This window comes from Staurois parvus, unplaced genomic scaffold (genome assembly GCF_062004578.1).
Source record: "Staurois parvus isolate SC_StPar_1 unplaced genomic scaffold, SC_StPar_1.0 ptg000058l, whole genome shotgun sequence".
Classification (NCBI taxonomy): Eukaryota; Metazoa; Chordata; class Amphibia; order Anura; family Ranidae; genus Staurois; species Staurois parvus.
Window position 1 is genome coordinate 207,696 of NW_028317854.1, and position 16,937 is coordinate 224,632.

The 16,937-nt window shown below is 43.9% G+C and overlaps 1 protein-coding gene across 1 annotated transcript in view; it reads right to left on the minus strand.

Moving 5' to 3' along the window:
- The window catches only part of VPS53 (VPS53 subunit of GARP complex), a 212,940-nt gene that overhangs the window by 60,507 nt on the left and 135,496 nt on the right, over positions 1 to 16,937 (minus strand). Inside the window, exons 16-18 of the mRNA XM_089668435.1 lie at positions 15,646 to 15,728; positions 11,283 to 11,361; positions 3,024 to 3,172 (exon numbers count right to left, since the gene is read on the minus strand). Coding sequence (XP_089524561.1) covers positions 3,024 to 3,172; positions 11,283 to 11,361; positions 15,646 to 15,728 — 311 coding nt within the window. The remainder of the gene's footprint in view (positions 1 to 3,023; positions 3,173 to 11,282; positions 11,362 to 15,645; positions 15,729 to 16,937) is intronic.

Consider the following 16,937-nt stretch of genomic DNA (forward strand, 5'->3'; position numbering starts at 1 on the left):
GATGACCAGAGACTGGGGACACAGCACAGGAGATGACCAGAGACTGGGGACACAGCACAGGAGATGACCAGAGACTGGGGACACAGCACAGGAGATGACCAGAGACTGGGGACACAGCACAGGAGATGACCAGAGACTGGGGACACAGCACAGGAGATGACCAGAGACTGGGGACACAGCACAGGAGATGACCAGAGACTGGGGACACAGCACAGGAGATGACCAGAGACTGGGGACACAGCACAGGAGATGACCAGAGACTGGGGACACAGCACAGGAGATGACCAGAGACTGGGGACACAGCACAGGAGATGACCAGAGACTGGGGACACAGCACAGGAGATGACCAGAGACTGGGGACACAGCACAGGAGATGACCAGAGACTGGGGACACAGCACAGGAGATGACCAGAGACTGGGGACACAGCACAGGAGATGACCAGAGACTGGGGACACAGCACAGGAGATGACCAGAGACTGGGGACACAGCACAGGAGATGACCAGAGACTGGGGACACAGCACAGGAGATGACCAGAGACTGGGGACACAGCACAGGAGATGACCAGAGACTGGGGACACAGCACAGGAGATGACCAGAGACTGGGGACACAGCACAGGAGATGACCAGAGACTGGGGACACAGCACAGGAGATGACCAGAGACTGGGGACACAGCACAGGAGATGACCAGAGACTGGGGACACAGCACAGGAGATGACCAGAGACTGGGGACACAGCACAGGAGATGACCAGAGACTGGGGACACAGCACAGGAGATGACCAGAGACTGGGGACACAGCACAGGAGATGACCAGAGACTGGGGACACAGCACAGGAGATGACCAGAGACTGGGGACACAGCACAGGAGATGACCAGAGACTGGGGACACAGCACAGGAGATGACCAGAGACTGGGGACACAGCACAGGAGATGACCAGAGACTGGGGACACAGCACAGGAGATGACCAGAGACTGGGGACACAGCACAGGAGATGACCAGAGACTGGGGACACAGCACAGGAGATGACCAGAGACTGGGGACACAGCACAGGAGATGACCAGAGACTGGGGACACAGCACAGGAGATGACCAGAGACTGGGGACACAGCACAGGAGATGACCAGAGACTGGGGACACAGCACAGGAGATGACCAGAGACTGGGGACACAGCACAGGAGATGACCAGAGACTGGGGACACAGCACAGGAGATGACCAGAGACTGGGGACACAGCACAGGAGATGACCAGAGACTGGGGACACAGCACAGGAGATGACCAGAGACTGGGGACACAGCACAGGAGATGACCAGAGACTGGGGACACAGCACAGGAGATGACCAGAGACTGGGGACACAGCACAGGAGATGACCAGAGACTGGGGACACAGCACAGGAGATGACCAGAGACTGGGGACACAGCACAGGAGATGACCAGAGACTGGGGACACAGCACAGGAGATGACCAGAGACTGGGGACACAGCACAGGAGATGACCAGAGACTGGGGACACAGCACAGGAGATGACCAGAGACTGGGGACACAGCACAGGAGATGACCAGAGACTGGGGACACAGCACAGGAGATGACCAGAGACTGGGGACACAGCACAGGAGATGACCAGAGACTGGGGACACAGCACAGGAGATGACCAGAGACTGGGGACACAGCACAGGAGATGACCAGAGACTGGGGACACAGCACAGGAGATGACCAGAGACTGGGGACACAGCACAGGAGATGACCAGAGACTGGGGACACAGCACAGGAGATGACCAGAGACTGGGGACACAGCACAGGAGATGACCAGAGACTGGGGACACAGCACAGGAGATGACCAGAGACTGGGGACACAGCACAGGAGATGACCAGAGACTGGGGACACAGCACAGGAGATGACCAGAGACTGGGGACACAGCACAGGAGATGACCAGAGACTGGGGACACAGCACAGGAGATGACCAGAGACTGGGGACACAGCACAGGAGATGACCAGAGACTGGGGACACAGCACAGGAGATGACCAGAGACTGGGGACACAGCACAGGAGATGACCAGAGACTGGGGACACAGCACAGGAGATGACCAGAGACTGGGGACACAGCACAGGAGATGACCAGAGACTGGGGACACAGCACAGGAGATGACCAGAGACTGGGGACACAGCACAGGAGATGACCAGAGACTGGGGACACAGCACAGGAGATGACCAGAGACTGGGGAAACAGCACAGGAGATGACCAGAGACTGGGGACACAGCACAGGAGATGACCAGAGACTGGGGACACAGCACAGGGATGACCAGAGACTGGGGACACAGCACAGGGATGACCAGAGACTGGGGACACAGCACAGGGATGACCAGAGACTGGGGACACAGCACAGGGATGACCAGAGACTGGGGACACAGCACAGGGATGACCAGAGACTGGGGACACAGCACAGGGATGACTGCTGACCTTTGGGGAGGGAGGGGGAGCGGGTACCTGAATTTGACAGGTACCCGCTCTTACTTCCGCAGAGTTTTTTTTTTTATCTTACCTGTTCCTCGATCCAGCCGCGCGCTGTCTTCCCGGCTTCTGTAGTGTGGGCGCTCGTCGGACAGCCGGATGCCCAGTGCGCATGCGCGAGAAGCGCTGCGCTTTGTGATTGGTCCGGCGGCTTCTGGGATCTGTCATGTGTCCCAGGTACCGCCTTACCATTCACAAGGAGCACTGCTTCTTGTGCATGCGCACTTGGGACCCGGCTGTCACGCACACTACAGCCGGGAAGACAGCGCGCCGCTGGATTCTCCTGGCGTGCCCACAGATAAGGCTCGGCGTGCCGGCTGTGGCACGCGTGCCACGGGTTCGCCACCACTGTCCTATACAATGTCATATTTTCAAATAAATGACAAATCCATAGGCTATAATAAACTATTAAAGAATATTTGCCATTTCTGTAAATGACAAAAAAAAAAATAGATTATGAAAGAAAGGATTATGTAAATTATAGGATTTCCTTTAGGTGAAAGTGTAGATACTTACTTAGCAAACTTGATACAGAACTGTGTAAAGTACTTTCTGGTAGATGCCAGGTTATCTCGAATAATGGGAACATTCTGCTTGATGTGTAGAATGATCGATGTAACATATGGGCTTTGATCCCCAACATGTTCCACATTCTGCCACTGCATCTATAAATGGATAGCAAAAACAGATTAACAGTAAATTGAGTGTAAGAGCCAACAACTAAAGGATGTAGTTAAACATGAAAACCGGACAAAGCATTAGCATCAGTAGTGGGAAACCCCCTAAATGACTTGCCATGAAAATAGTTCACTAAAGCAAATTATTCTTGTCAACACATTTCTGTAATGGTTTTAATCATAAACAACAAAAAACAAACCAACAGATGAGTAGGGCTTGTAGGGATAAGAAGTGATAAGAAAGGGAAAAAGGCAATAAAAAGGTTAAAGAAATCCTATTAAGAACATTAAAAAATGCCAGTTCAGAAAGTCAGGAAGTATAATTTCCCCAACATGGCCCCACTTCTCCTTGCAAGTCTGTCCTTAAGAAAAAAAAGAAAAGAAAAAGTTCTGTCCTAAGTGTCTAGGAATGCCACAGTGCTAATTCTGTTATATAATACTTTCTACAATTTACTAATTACGCTAATATACCGTGAGCCGTAGGTACAGTCATTTTCAGTGTGGAGTTCCCAGAGAGCTGAAAATTATTCTTTGGACTTCTCTAGAGTAAAATTGTTGACAAAGGCTGCTCTAAGTTTGTCAGGATTGCTGATACCACATTCAATATGGTGGTACCCAGCAGCAGTCTCAGGGTTTTTGGATCTGTACATAAGAGAGGCTTTTTACAGATAAATTCCATGACTAAAATATGTTGAATGCACATATGACCTCTTGGGGAAATTGTTTTGGAAATAAATGGTCTGGTTACAGGGACTTGTTAAAGTGTGTGTCCAGCTAAAACTTTTCTTTTGTGTTTTAAAAGGTTTAGACTGCTATCTGTGGCTCCATTAGAATGGGTTTCATTCACTTTCTGCCACCCTGACAAAGGTTCTACTACCAGACAGGAAGTCAGCTGAAATCTGCTACATATTGAGCAATATAAGGCTGATAAGGGTTCTAACCTTCCCCCTACTTTAATTTAAAAAAAAAAAAAAAAAGAAATCTATTCGGGCTGTGTTACTGTTGCAGATGTACCCTGACTTCCAGAGCAGTGTCACCAGCACAGGAACAGAAATTTCTCCTTAATAGCCCTGAATAGCAGTAAAAACTATTTTTCCAAATCTAGCAAAAACTTTAAATCAGTCCTGACTAATCTATTATAATACATACTGAGGTCAATGTGTTTCTCAGATTTGTTACTGAGTTAATGGTAGTTTAGCAAAGATGAAAAAGAGAAGAAGATGCAAATTAAATACCAACAGGAGGTCTCAAGAAGGAACAGCAGAATTATAAGATGTTCAAAAGGCACAATGTCATAACAAAAGCTCCCATTTCTGAACTATTCTTTTGAGAATGCTAGTTCCATGGCTGTTCAAATAACACTACATTATGAAAAAACAGAGTGCAGGGATGTTGGATTCCTATCACCCGGGACATGTAGCTTCTTTCTACCTTTAGTCCTGTTGCGGGCAAGCAGCGAGCTCAGCTGTCAGGTGAAGCAATCGGCGGCAGCGCTGCCGCCGATTGCTTCACACAGTACCAGCCTCTCTCTGCCCACCGGAAGGGAGCGGACTTGTCTGCTCTTCTCCCTTCCCTCTAGCAGGCTCTGCTTGCCCATCTACGGGCCCGGCTCGCCGCCCGCTAGAGGGAAGGGAGAAGAGCAGACAAGTCCGCTCCCTTCTCCTCCTTGTGCTGACCCGGAAGTTACGTTATGATGTCACTTCCAGGTCCCCGCTGAGAGATTGTAATGCAATCCCAGGGAAAGAATGTAATATGGCTCGATGTGCACCACATTACATTCCGTGGAGCAGAGGGGAGACATCCAGAGTCTTTTAACACCTTGGATGTCTCAAAGAGAACTTGTTATACATTTTTTTTTTTATTGTAAACATGAAAAGTTACACCCAAGCACATATCATCCCCCCCCAACAAAATATTGAGGCCCCCACATGTACAAATGTAAATGCACACACTGGGGCGCCAACGCATGCAACCGTCGATTGCAACATATCGCCGTGCACGCCAGAATGAGAGCAATAATTCTAGCACCAGATCTCCTCCGTAGCACTAAACTGGTGACCTATAAGGAGCTTTAAAAATGTCGACCTATAGAAAATATAGGGTACTGAAGTTCATCGCCATTTCACGAGCGTGCACAAATTTAAGGTTTGACAAGTTGGATATCTACTTACTCGCTGCAACCTCATCTTTTATATTTTACAAAAAAATAAGGCAATTTATTGCTTTTTTGTGCCCTAAAATTAACTTACTTTTTTATTTTATTTTTTACTGAAATTTTGTGGTAATATCATGCGACATAAAAAATTGGAACTACCACTATTTTATTCTCTAGGGTCTCTGCTTTCAGAAAATATATCATGTTAGGGGTTTTATGAAATCTTCAGGCCTAAAATGATTTTTTTAAATGTGTGCAAAAAACACAAAAACGCCTCTGGCAGCGAAAGGGATAAAGTATAAGCCCTGACCCACCCTTTCCTGATCAGTAAGCCAATCGGTGCTCATTACACTGCAAGGTCTCTCCCCTCCCTGCTAGTCCCCAGGTGTGGTGCTGAAGAGAGGCAGGGAGGGGAGGAGGAGATAAACAGCGCAATGTTAAAAATATTACACGTTTAAGTCGCCATAAAGCCTCTTTTGTGTTTAAAAGCCCCAGACATTCCTAAAATCACCTCCGATTTAAATACGGTTTTGGTTACTTTTTTTTTTTTATCTGGACAAGTAGATTGTCATGAGGGACAAGTAGATTGGGGCCCCGATTTAGTCCCTGGACAAGTAGTTTTCTTAAAAATTTCCACACCCCTGAGAGTGCATCCTGTCTAACCAAAGAGACAAAGGTGCATTCATTCCTATTTTATGTGTAAAAATAACAAAACTAAATTAAAATGCTCAAATAGTCACTTACTTACAATAGGTGATGAAGCAAGATAACATTAACAGTAAATAATTTCAGGCCTCTGCAGCACAAAGGGATTATTTACAGTGTCAGTAATTACAATACCATAATTTATGTCACTTTCCTTTCCAATTTTCTTAATACCAAAATGTTTTGGTTTCTTTTTTACTGAACAAAGTGGTTGGAAAATAGCAGTAGCGAAGATCCAGTTTATCTTCATTTTCTACTGCTTACAGAAGAAGCAGCATGAAAATCCATTAAGGGAAAGCAGAACTTTTCTGTGGCTGTTTTGTGTGTGTCAGAATACATTCTCTCATCAGACCTCAAACGATCTCCCCCCTTGTGTTTTGCTTGGGTGCATTCCAGATAGTTTTCAAATGGATAGAACTAACATGTATAGCAAGAAGTTAGCAACTACGTTTGCTACCTGCTGATTGCAATTTGTCTACAAATGTAGCTTCCTGCCTTAGCAGAGACTATCAAATAGGGTGATTTTATGCAAAGGGTGGAAAGGGCAGTTGCAGAGAGGCCAACTATGGCACTTCTGTGACCTTACTTATCCTTTCCAAATATACCATTAATAAAGTAAGGTGATAGGCAGATAAAAGAAAGGAGTGATCAGGCTATGAGTGGAGTAGGAGACACAAGATCCTGTTTCCACACTCTTTATTTTGTTCCTTCCTTTCATGAGCTTTAAAACTGGCAAGAAGGAGAATAGGGTTCATGTTCACTGCAGCTGACAAACTCACATTCAGGAGCTTTTCTGTGTTTTTCTTCAGCAGCCCCTGAACTCTCCCTAATGTTTTCCTATGTGTCGGCCTTTTGGCTAAGATCAAGTGTAGTATCTGTTCTTATCAGTGTCCAGTGGGGGTGCTCCCGGCCATTCTAGCTTTGCGGGGATGGCTGTTGTATAGTACCCTCACTGGTATGATGGGGGTCTGGAAGGCTAGTACCGGGGGGACAGAAAGCGTGGCGCCCACGAGTAGAAGCTGGGGCCCGTGAGTAATTCCCCCGAGAAGACCGGAAGGATCCAGTACCTCCTGATTTGGACGGATCTACCTTGTCTGGCCAGGGGTCGGGAAGGCAGAAAGTCCGCAAACCAAGTGCCCCCTGAGTAGACGCCCTCAGGGGTGCCCTTAGTAACACCTGGGTGTGGGACCCCACTGTGTGAAGATGGCACATGGTCACTGCGTTTACACTCTTTTTGCACAGCGCCCTTCGGACCAGGCCTTTTGGCTAGGATCAGGGCAATTTTTGCTACAGGCCTCAGGGCCTGGTCGGTGCACTATTTGGCACGGCCACTTTTTTATTTTCTACTTATTTATTTAATTTATTTACACTCCCACATTTTGTCACTTTTTCTTACTTTTGTGTGTGTTTTCCACGGATGGAGGGTGTGGGTCCTCGGGCCAGCCCTGAAGTCTAGGGGGAGGATGTGTGGCCTTTTGTTTCCTTCCTCCCCTGATCCCTAGGGGGTTTTCTCTTCGGGAGAGCCCCCTGACCAAGTACTGGGTGTTTGGCTTCGGCTGGACACAAGGAACGGTGGTCCACCAGGCCTTTTGGCCAGGAGGACCAAATGGGAACCTTGTCCCTGTCAGGAGCTTCGTGCCTCGGGGGATCAGGGTAGTAGTCCATCCCCTTTGGGGGAAGGGCAAAGCACACCCCTAAGTGCACTTTTTCGTGTGGTGTTCGCACTTGCACTTTTTTTGTGATCACTTACGGGTTTTTCGTTCTAGTTTGCACGTTTGCGGACTTAAAAAAAAAAAATGTTTTCCTATGTGTCCATGTACACATCGTCGCTTACAATCGTTTACAGGCAGTTGAGCTTACAGTCGTTTTTTTGAATGCACCAAACTTGCGTTCAGGAGTAGATTTTATCAGCGTTTCAAACGCCAGTAAACGCGGCTAACCATGTTTATAAGCGTTTGCGTTTAGAAGCGTTTTTTAACTGTTCCTTATCCAGATGCGGTCTCGAGCCTTTTTTCATCTTCAGAAATGCATGCAAAGTGTTTTCCATGTATTGAAATGGATCTAGTACACCAGCGCAGTCAGTTCCAGGTTTTGCGAAGGAAAAAATGGTAGAACGCGCAGCATTATGCTCATGATGGGATCCATAGTGAATACAACCAGAAAAGACAGGTCATCTAAACACATACTGCTCTCTCTGCTTCTGCTCTCTCTATTTATGCACTCCCTAAGATCATATCATTGTAATTACGCACACCTGTTTATGCAGAAAGATAACAGAAGCAGCTTGCAGTCTGAGTGTAGTATACTAATGTATTCATTGTGGTGAAAAGACAAATGGCAACTCACAATGTGTCAGTTAAAATCAGGCTCATCATACAGTATAGTAAGAGCTTCCAGTGGACAGTCTCATAACAATAGGGAACCTCAGACCAGCATAGAAACACTGGGTGGCTGGATACAACTGCAGGACCAAGAGAGGGGCGCCAAACTTAAGTGCAGCATTAAATGTACTGAGAAACACTAGAAACATTTGAGTACTGTCCATGATAATTTATGGACCTTGAAGAAGAGGGCATACCCCGAAAACTTGTTCTGAAAAACAGTATGTTAGTGCAAATAAAAAAGTATCATGAAAAGTACTCAATTGTTTCTGTCACAAGTGCACTAATATGGCTATCACCTCAAGTGAGAAACACTAGTAAATTCACAACTCCGATGAAAAGAAAAAAAATGTCACTTTTCATATGTAATCCATAAGCAAGGCCACCCCAGCCTCTTTCTCAAGCTGATCTTTGCTTCAGAAAGAAGCTTTGGCAGCCTTGAAATGCATAGCTCTACCCCCTGATGTGCCAATGATGTCACTTCCGGCCTGCTCTACATTCCACAAAAGCCCTCCGCCATCTTGTTGGTTACCACTTCCTCATCTAAGCTGATGTCTGGACTTTCCATATTGCAAATTTATCAAGAGGCTCCCCATTCCAGATTCACGAGCTGAATGCTCACGGATTACATACAATAAGTGCAATTTCTTCATCTCATGTGATTTGCCAATTTACTAGTGTTATGCAGTACAAATAATGCTGCACTTAGTTTTGACCCCCCGTGGTGTGTTCTGATCCTGTAGTCCTGCAGGTGTATCCATCCATGCACCCAGTGTTTCTATCCTGGTCTGAGGTTCCCTGTTGTTGTGAGACTGTCCACCGGAAGCTCTTATGAGCGTGATTTTAAATGGCAACGTGAGTTGTTGTCTTTTCACCACAATAAATACATTAATATACTACATTCAGATTGCTCCCTGCTGTTCTTATCTGTTTGCCTAGAAATACTTCAGTCTCTTCAGAGGTGCTGCATCTGGTGCATTAAGATCAATGGAATGTTATACTGGACGCTCTAACTGGACTCTATGAACCTGTTCTGCATAGATATTAAAAAAAAAAAGAGAGAAATCCTCTGCAAGGTAATGTCATAATGTGCTAGCATGCATTGCACACTGGAACATTATGAAGGACTTGCCTTAAAATGAAACCCCCCAGCAGTGTACTGTCAGCGCTGCAAAGGCTTCCATCTTCACCCAGTCTTCCTTCTGGGTTCTCGAGCTCCGGCCGTCTGACTGGCTGAGCTGTGATGACGTCACTCCCATGCATGCACATGGGAGTCCCAAGCCACGGCACAGTAGTCTTAAGGAATAGCACAGGTATGCGGTTCCTTCAGATCACATGCGCCGGCTCTTAAAAAGAACGAATATCTCTGAAACGGTGCACATTTAGGAGATATTAATTTCACCTACAGGTAAGCTTTATTATAAGCTTACCTGCAGGTAAAAGTATACAAAAAGAGTTAACTACCACTCTATTGTACACACGACACTTATTGCTCCATATACCCCATTACTGTTTATACAGAAAAACAGCTTTATAATGGTGTGTTTCTCAGGAAAGGGAAGTAGCACTATGCAGAATGACAGGCTATCCAGTCCCAGTGAACTACAAACTCAAAAATGTGCCTGCAAGGTATCATGGGAGATATCTATGAAACTCAAATTAAAATTAATTACACACCTACAATGTGTTCTCGATAATATAAGCACATGTTGCCTCGAGTCACTCTAGGAACAGCACTGCCAATTAAAGTGGTTCTAAAGGCAAACATTTTTTTTTACCTCAATGCGCTCTTTGCATTACGGTAAACCTTCCAACCCCTGTTCCATAACCCCCCAAAAACACTTACAGAACCCTCTCGATATGGTGCTGTCCCATGTGCAGCAGCGATGCTTCTCTCTTCCTACATTCTCAAGAGTCTCTGAGTGAAGCAGGAGCCATAGACTCCTGCTGCTGTCAGCCAAATCCGGTGAGTCTACTGACGCACACAAACCAGCTTGCAAATGCAAAAACACAAGTTCCCCCTTCAGCGGCCACTTGCTGAAGGGGTACTCAGAGAAAAGAAGGAGCCAAGAGTGCCAGTGGGGAACTCCAGAAGAGGAGGTAAGGGACCGGTCTGTGCAATACCACTGCATAGAGAAGGTAAGTGTAACAGGTTTATTATTTTAAAGTGTTACTAAACCCAGACCCTGCATTTACTAAATCTGGTCTCCCACAGTACACACAACATGGAAGTGCAAATATTTTTGTAAATTTAAACTGCTTAATACCTTTTCTCATCAGCAGTATATAGAAGTACTGTGTACAGCTGAGCAATGATTAAAGCTTGTAGGAGGAGTTTTCATTCTCCTCTGACTGTCCTATGAGGCTGCATAGCCCCTGACCCTCTGTGTGGACAGTGCTGATTGGCCCTGTGCTGATCACATGCACTCACCCAAAGAAAAAAAAAAACCTCTCTAGCAATACACACTAAACTGAGCATGTGCAGAGTGACTCCTAGAGCTCTGTACTATCAGATAGATTGGGGACAGTAGAAGGAGAGGATCAGAGAGGAGAGGATCAAACAGCCTTTTTTGCACAATGTGGAGGAATAACCCCTTAGGTTCCACAGTGAGTATAACAAGCATGCTTTACTGCATATACAGACTGATTTTACTGTTGTGAATCTAATAACACTTTAATGTCAGCACAAAGTCCTGGGTGTGACCAAAACTAGAAAAAAGGGGAATCTCCCAGTGAGCACAGAAACCCACTTTCCTAAATATATAGGCTTTAAAGAACTCAGGCTTTTTCACTTCAAAATATAACTAAGCTTACGGAACCTAGGTAACAAGGGCAAATGAGCCATAATTGTACATACCTTGCTCATTGCAGTAAGTGCTGGATCACAAGCAGAATCTAAATCTTGCACAAGAAGCTGAATACTATTTGAAATTACACTGGAAAAGAAACATTTTATTATTTCACTAAAAAAAAAGTTACATTCTAAAAATTTAAATAAATAAATAAAACATATCTTGTTAGTTTCCACATCATGGTACACATGTTTAACTCCTGTACCCCTTGTTCAAATGATGCTCGTCAGGATACCTCATTTACATACAGTTGGGTCCATATATATCTGGACACAGGCACAATTTTTGTTTTTTTTTTCAGGTATTTACCAAAACATATTTAAGCTGTAGTTAGATAATGGATATGGGCTGGAAGTGCACACTCACAGGTTTAATATGAGGGTATGTACATCCAAATTGGAGGTAGGAATTACAGCTCTTAAGAGTAGCCATCCCCCCCCCCTTTTTCAAGGGACCAAATGTAATTGGACATATGAATATAATCATAAATCAAATGTTCATTTTTAATATTTTGTTGAGAATCCTTTACTGGCAATGACTGCCTGAAGTCTGGAGCCCATGGACATTACCAAAGACTGGGTTTCCTCCTTTCTGATGCTTTGCCAGGCTCTAACTGCAGCTGTCTTCAGTTCTTTGTTTGCCAGTCTTTCTGCCTTTCTTTTTGCCTTCAGCAAGTGAAATGCATGCTCAATTGGGTTGAGACCAGGTTATTTGACTCGGCCATTGCAGAATATTCCACTGCTTTTCCTTCAAAGCTCCTTTTGCAGTGTGTTTTGGATCATTGTCCATCTGTATTGTGAAGCGCCATCCAAGCAACTTTGCTGCATTTGGCTGAATCTGGGCTGACAGTCTATCTTTAAACACTGCAGAATTAATCCGGCTGCTTCTGTCTTCTGTCTCATCATCAATAACCCAGTGCCACTGGAAGCCATACATGCCCATGCCATCACACTGCCTCCACCTTTACAGATGACGATGTGTGCTTTGGATCATGAGCTTTTTCAAGCCTCCTCCACATTTTTTTCTTCCCGTCATTCTGGTACAGATTAATCTTAGTTTCATCTGTCCAAAGAATGCTTTTCCTGAACTGGTCTGGCTTTTTTAGAAGTTTTTTTGGCAAAGTCTAATCTGGCTTTTCTATTCTTCAGGCTTATGAATGGTTTGCACCTTGTGGTGAAACTTCTGTATTTGCTCTTCTGAAGTTTTCTCTTGATTGTAGACTGACAATGATACGCCCACCTCCTGGAGAGTGTGCTTCACTTGTGAATGGGTATTTCTTTACCATAGAGAGGATTCTGCAATCATCCGCCACTGTTGTCTTCCATGGACGTCCACGCCTTTTTATATTGTTGAGCTTAACCAGTGAGTTCTTCTTTCCTCAGAATGGGCCAAACTGTTGATTTGGCCACTCCTAATGTTGTTGCTATCTCTCTGATGGATTTGTTTCATTTTTGAAGCCTTACAATGGCCTGTTTCACTTCCATGGACAGCTTCTTTGAACGCATGATGTAGGTTCAAAGTAATAGATTCCAAATGCAAATACCACACTTCGAATCAACTCCAGACCTTTTACCTGCTTAATTGATGAAGAAATAATGAAGGAATAGCCCACACCTGGCCATGAAACAGCTTTTGATTCAATTGTCCAATTACTTTTGGTCCCTTGAAAAAGGGGGGATGGCTACTCTTAAGAGCTGTAATTCCTAAACCCTTCCTCCAATTTGGATGTACATACCCTCAAATTAAACCTGAGAGTGTGCACTTTCAGCCCATATCCATTATATAACTATAGCTTGAATATGTTTTGGTAAATACCTGAAAGATCTAAAATTGTGCCTGTGTCCAAATACATATGGACCTAACTGTATCTTTCATGATCAACGTACGGCACATAAATCACAAAGGCTAAAAAAATAATGATCCCACATTGCTGGATGTCATATGAACCATCAGTACCTTCACTATTCATTAAACATGACACGAGAAGAGGAGTCCATCAAAACTAGTTTCTAAACACACAAAATATGACACGTAGATGGAACAGGAAAATGCAAAGCTGGTGTTGGTTATGTTGGGGGGGGACGGGGGGGAATTTACCAGTCCTGCATAACGTACACATATTTAGCCTCATAATAGAATTTGAAATAAAAACAATGGATATTTACATTGTACCCTAAATGACACATTCAGCAATGCTTTTGTGCAGATGGCAATAATCAGCTTATCATTTAAGTCCATTCAAGAAATAAACAGTGATTTAGGGCTGTAGATGTTTTCCTATTATAGTGATATGTGAAGAATAATTTTGATATATTTGTAAATTTCTAGAGAGTAAAATATGCAGGACAAACATATTTTGGGGTCTATAGTTGCAAGATCTCTGCACATCCGGCCTGCTGTTCCGGTCCTGGGTGATGGTGTGCGTTTCCCACACTCTTTAGCAGCCATCTTGGATCATTTTGGATTGTATCCCCATATTTTACATAGACTGTGAACATGCACTCCCCTCCTTTGCAGTGGTGCAATGAAGGCTGAAAAACAATATGCATGCACACATGGAATTTTATGACCCTGGGGAGGTGTGAACCATCCCTATGGTGGTGAAGGACTCGGGGTATTCATGCCATAGTTAGTTCTTTATAAATAGTTGCGCTTTGGGTGTCCTAAAGATTTTGGCACTTTCACATGGGTGGTTAGATTTCAGCTTTTAGCTGCGGTTAGAGGAACCTAATTACTGCAGCTAAATGCAGACTATGCATCCCTATGGCTCCATTCACACACTGCATTTAGCAACATTTTCATAACATACGGTTTTATGCGTTTAAAAAAAATAAAGTTGACAGCATCCAGGAGTGATGTACTGCAGCCATCTGTACATAAACACAGTTAATCGCAGTACAAAGAAAAATAAGTAAACAGTTGCTATTGAAAAGGCACGTATTTACTACCGCAGCTAAATTCAGCCGAATGTAAATGCATGTAATCGCAGATAAACACAATGTACAAAGCACAAATGGTCTCTGTGCAAGGAGTGTTGGAATTTTAAAAAAACCCCAAAAACATGCATTTACAAGCAGCAGAACAACTGCCTGTGTGAATGAAGGCTTATGCTCTGAGGAAGGGGGTGTGGTCCTCAAAACGCATAAGCCAGCTAGGATCCTGGCGGTGTCCTCCCCTGAGTCCTGGAGTACACTGTGAGAGGAGCAACCGTGACGTTATGTCTTGCTTGATATGCTGTTTTAATCACTTGGTTTGTGAGTATGTCTAGTTGTGGATTATTAATAAATGATGTATGGGATAATGCACTAGGGTGGTGCACCCTCTTTTGTGTGTATTTTCAAACTATACGATTCTGGGGCTTTCCCAGTCCTGAGAGGGCAGCAAGGTTTGATGTGTCCCTGCTCCATGTTGAAAATAATATAAACATGAAGAACGGTCATCAGACTGATCATCTCCTGTACTATGTCCGCAGTCTCTGACCAACTCCCGAGGAAGGGGTGGGGCAAATTTATATAGTGGGGTGCCCGATTTTAGTCTTGCCTAGGGCAGCACAAAACCAATATATACCACTGGCTGTGCATACTGGCACATTTTGGCTAAAATCTTTTGGGGGGACAAATTTTGATCAGCAGTTTACTTACAAATTAACTGTGTATATCTTATGCATACTGAACAGTATAACACCCATAATATAAGATGATAGGATGTAGGCAGTTATTTCAGCTGCTGCCTATTTCTGCTCAACGTCCTTATTTTTGCATTTTATGTTATAAGCCCCACCTTTCTCAAATTTTGTTTACCACACCTACATTTCACAGCAGCCTACGTTTTCAATTTCTTCTCACTCTACAAACTATTCTCCTAAGCAGAAATCATTGTCTGAGATTGCAATTAAGTGAAATGGATGTATGTGCTAAGTATATAGGAATGCAAGGTGGGGTGTGCTGAGTATAGTGGTGTGTATGGTAGGTTGTCCTGTTGCTACATTGTGCTGTAGGTGACTCCAGATTGACTTATGTGCACTAAACTACTCTGCACATGCCACACTGTTCCTTTCTGAATTCTTTGTGTTATATTTTCTTAATAGACAGCAGCAACTTGTACTACTGTCAAATTCCAAACTCTATGTATGGTCTGTGAAATTGTATGTACACAGACACATCCATTTTTATGTACATACAGTATATAGGATGTGTTTCCTGCCAGTACTGGACTGCCATCTCTTTGTTGACCAGGAAACAGCATGCAAACGAATGTGCTTTGTGTAGGACAACTATAAAATTAATCACTGGTGGTCACACAGTGATTTCCAATATTTTAACGGCCTCAGTAAAATATAACTAACAAACAGAATCTGTGCAAGCTTACGTGCTGAAAGTATCCATCTCCGCTGTCAGGTTGATCCTTTCTGTCAATGTCACGTCAACTTTTTCTTTTAGCTTCTCTTCCAACTATTAAAGGGGAAGTATAATGGTTTTAAAGCAAATAATATGTAAATATTTAAAAAGTTTACATGTTTATGATATTTTATATCACGTTTGATAATCTTCTATAGAATTTTATATGAAATCTTCATTATATATTTGAATAAAAAATGGTGCATCCACAACAGCCAGTTTAGGAAGCTTGCTGGTCTTTCTAGTAAAGAAAGACCAGTATTGCCAGTAAACTTTGAGGAACTTTGGGGGTGGTATTAGCCACCACCCGTCCGGCCGTTGTATATAAAAAAGCCGGACAGTGGCAGTGCAGGGTCGAGTGGCTGTTTATAATCGGCCTCCCTGCCCCCTGCTTGTGCGCGCTCCCTTGGAGCGTGCAGCACCACAATCCGGTGCCCGCGGTGTCCTCCGGAAACAGTGGCACACCGATCGTCGTACAGGACCTCTGTGTGAGGTCCCGATCATGTGATCACTGATTGGCCAATCAGTGATCACATGCAGAGTAGTAAGCAAGATGTCACTTCTCACATCATTATTTACTACGTGCGAAATCTGTGAATGATCACAGAGGTCACATGGTACAAGGCTATTCACAGCAGCCTTGTACCATGTGACAAGCTGTGACCAATCACAGCCCACACAGTAGTTCTCAATGGCTGCAAGAATGCAGCCAGAGAGAAGGAGAAATGATTGCTTTTACAGCCTTTATGGGTGTAAAAGCAATCAGTGTACAAAAAAAAAAATCTTCATCACCCCCCATAAGTAAGACAGTGTTACCATGGGGACACTGTACTGCTGGGGTGACAGTATGTAAAAAAATAAAATAAAAAAAATATAAAAACATTTAAAAAAATTTTTTTTGAAAATGTTTAAAAATTATAATTTTTTTAACTAAAAAGATAACGGAATAAATTTTGGCCAAGATGTATAATGAAATATTATTTATTTGCAAACTTTTATAAGAAAAACACTTTTTTTCAAAATTTTTTCATTTACATAGCAAAAAACATAAAAATCCCAGTGGTGAATAAATACCACCAAAATAAAGCTTTATCTGTCTCAAAAAAATGCTAAAATATTCATATGGGTACAGTGGTGCATGACTGCGCAATTGTCATTCAAAGTGTGATAGCACTGAAAGCTGAAAATTGGCCTGGACAGGAAGGGGGTAAAAGTGTCCGGACATGAAGTGGTTAATAAATTAGTAAGGATGAGTGCAGCAGA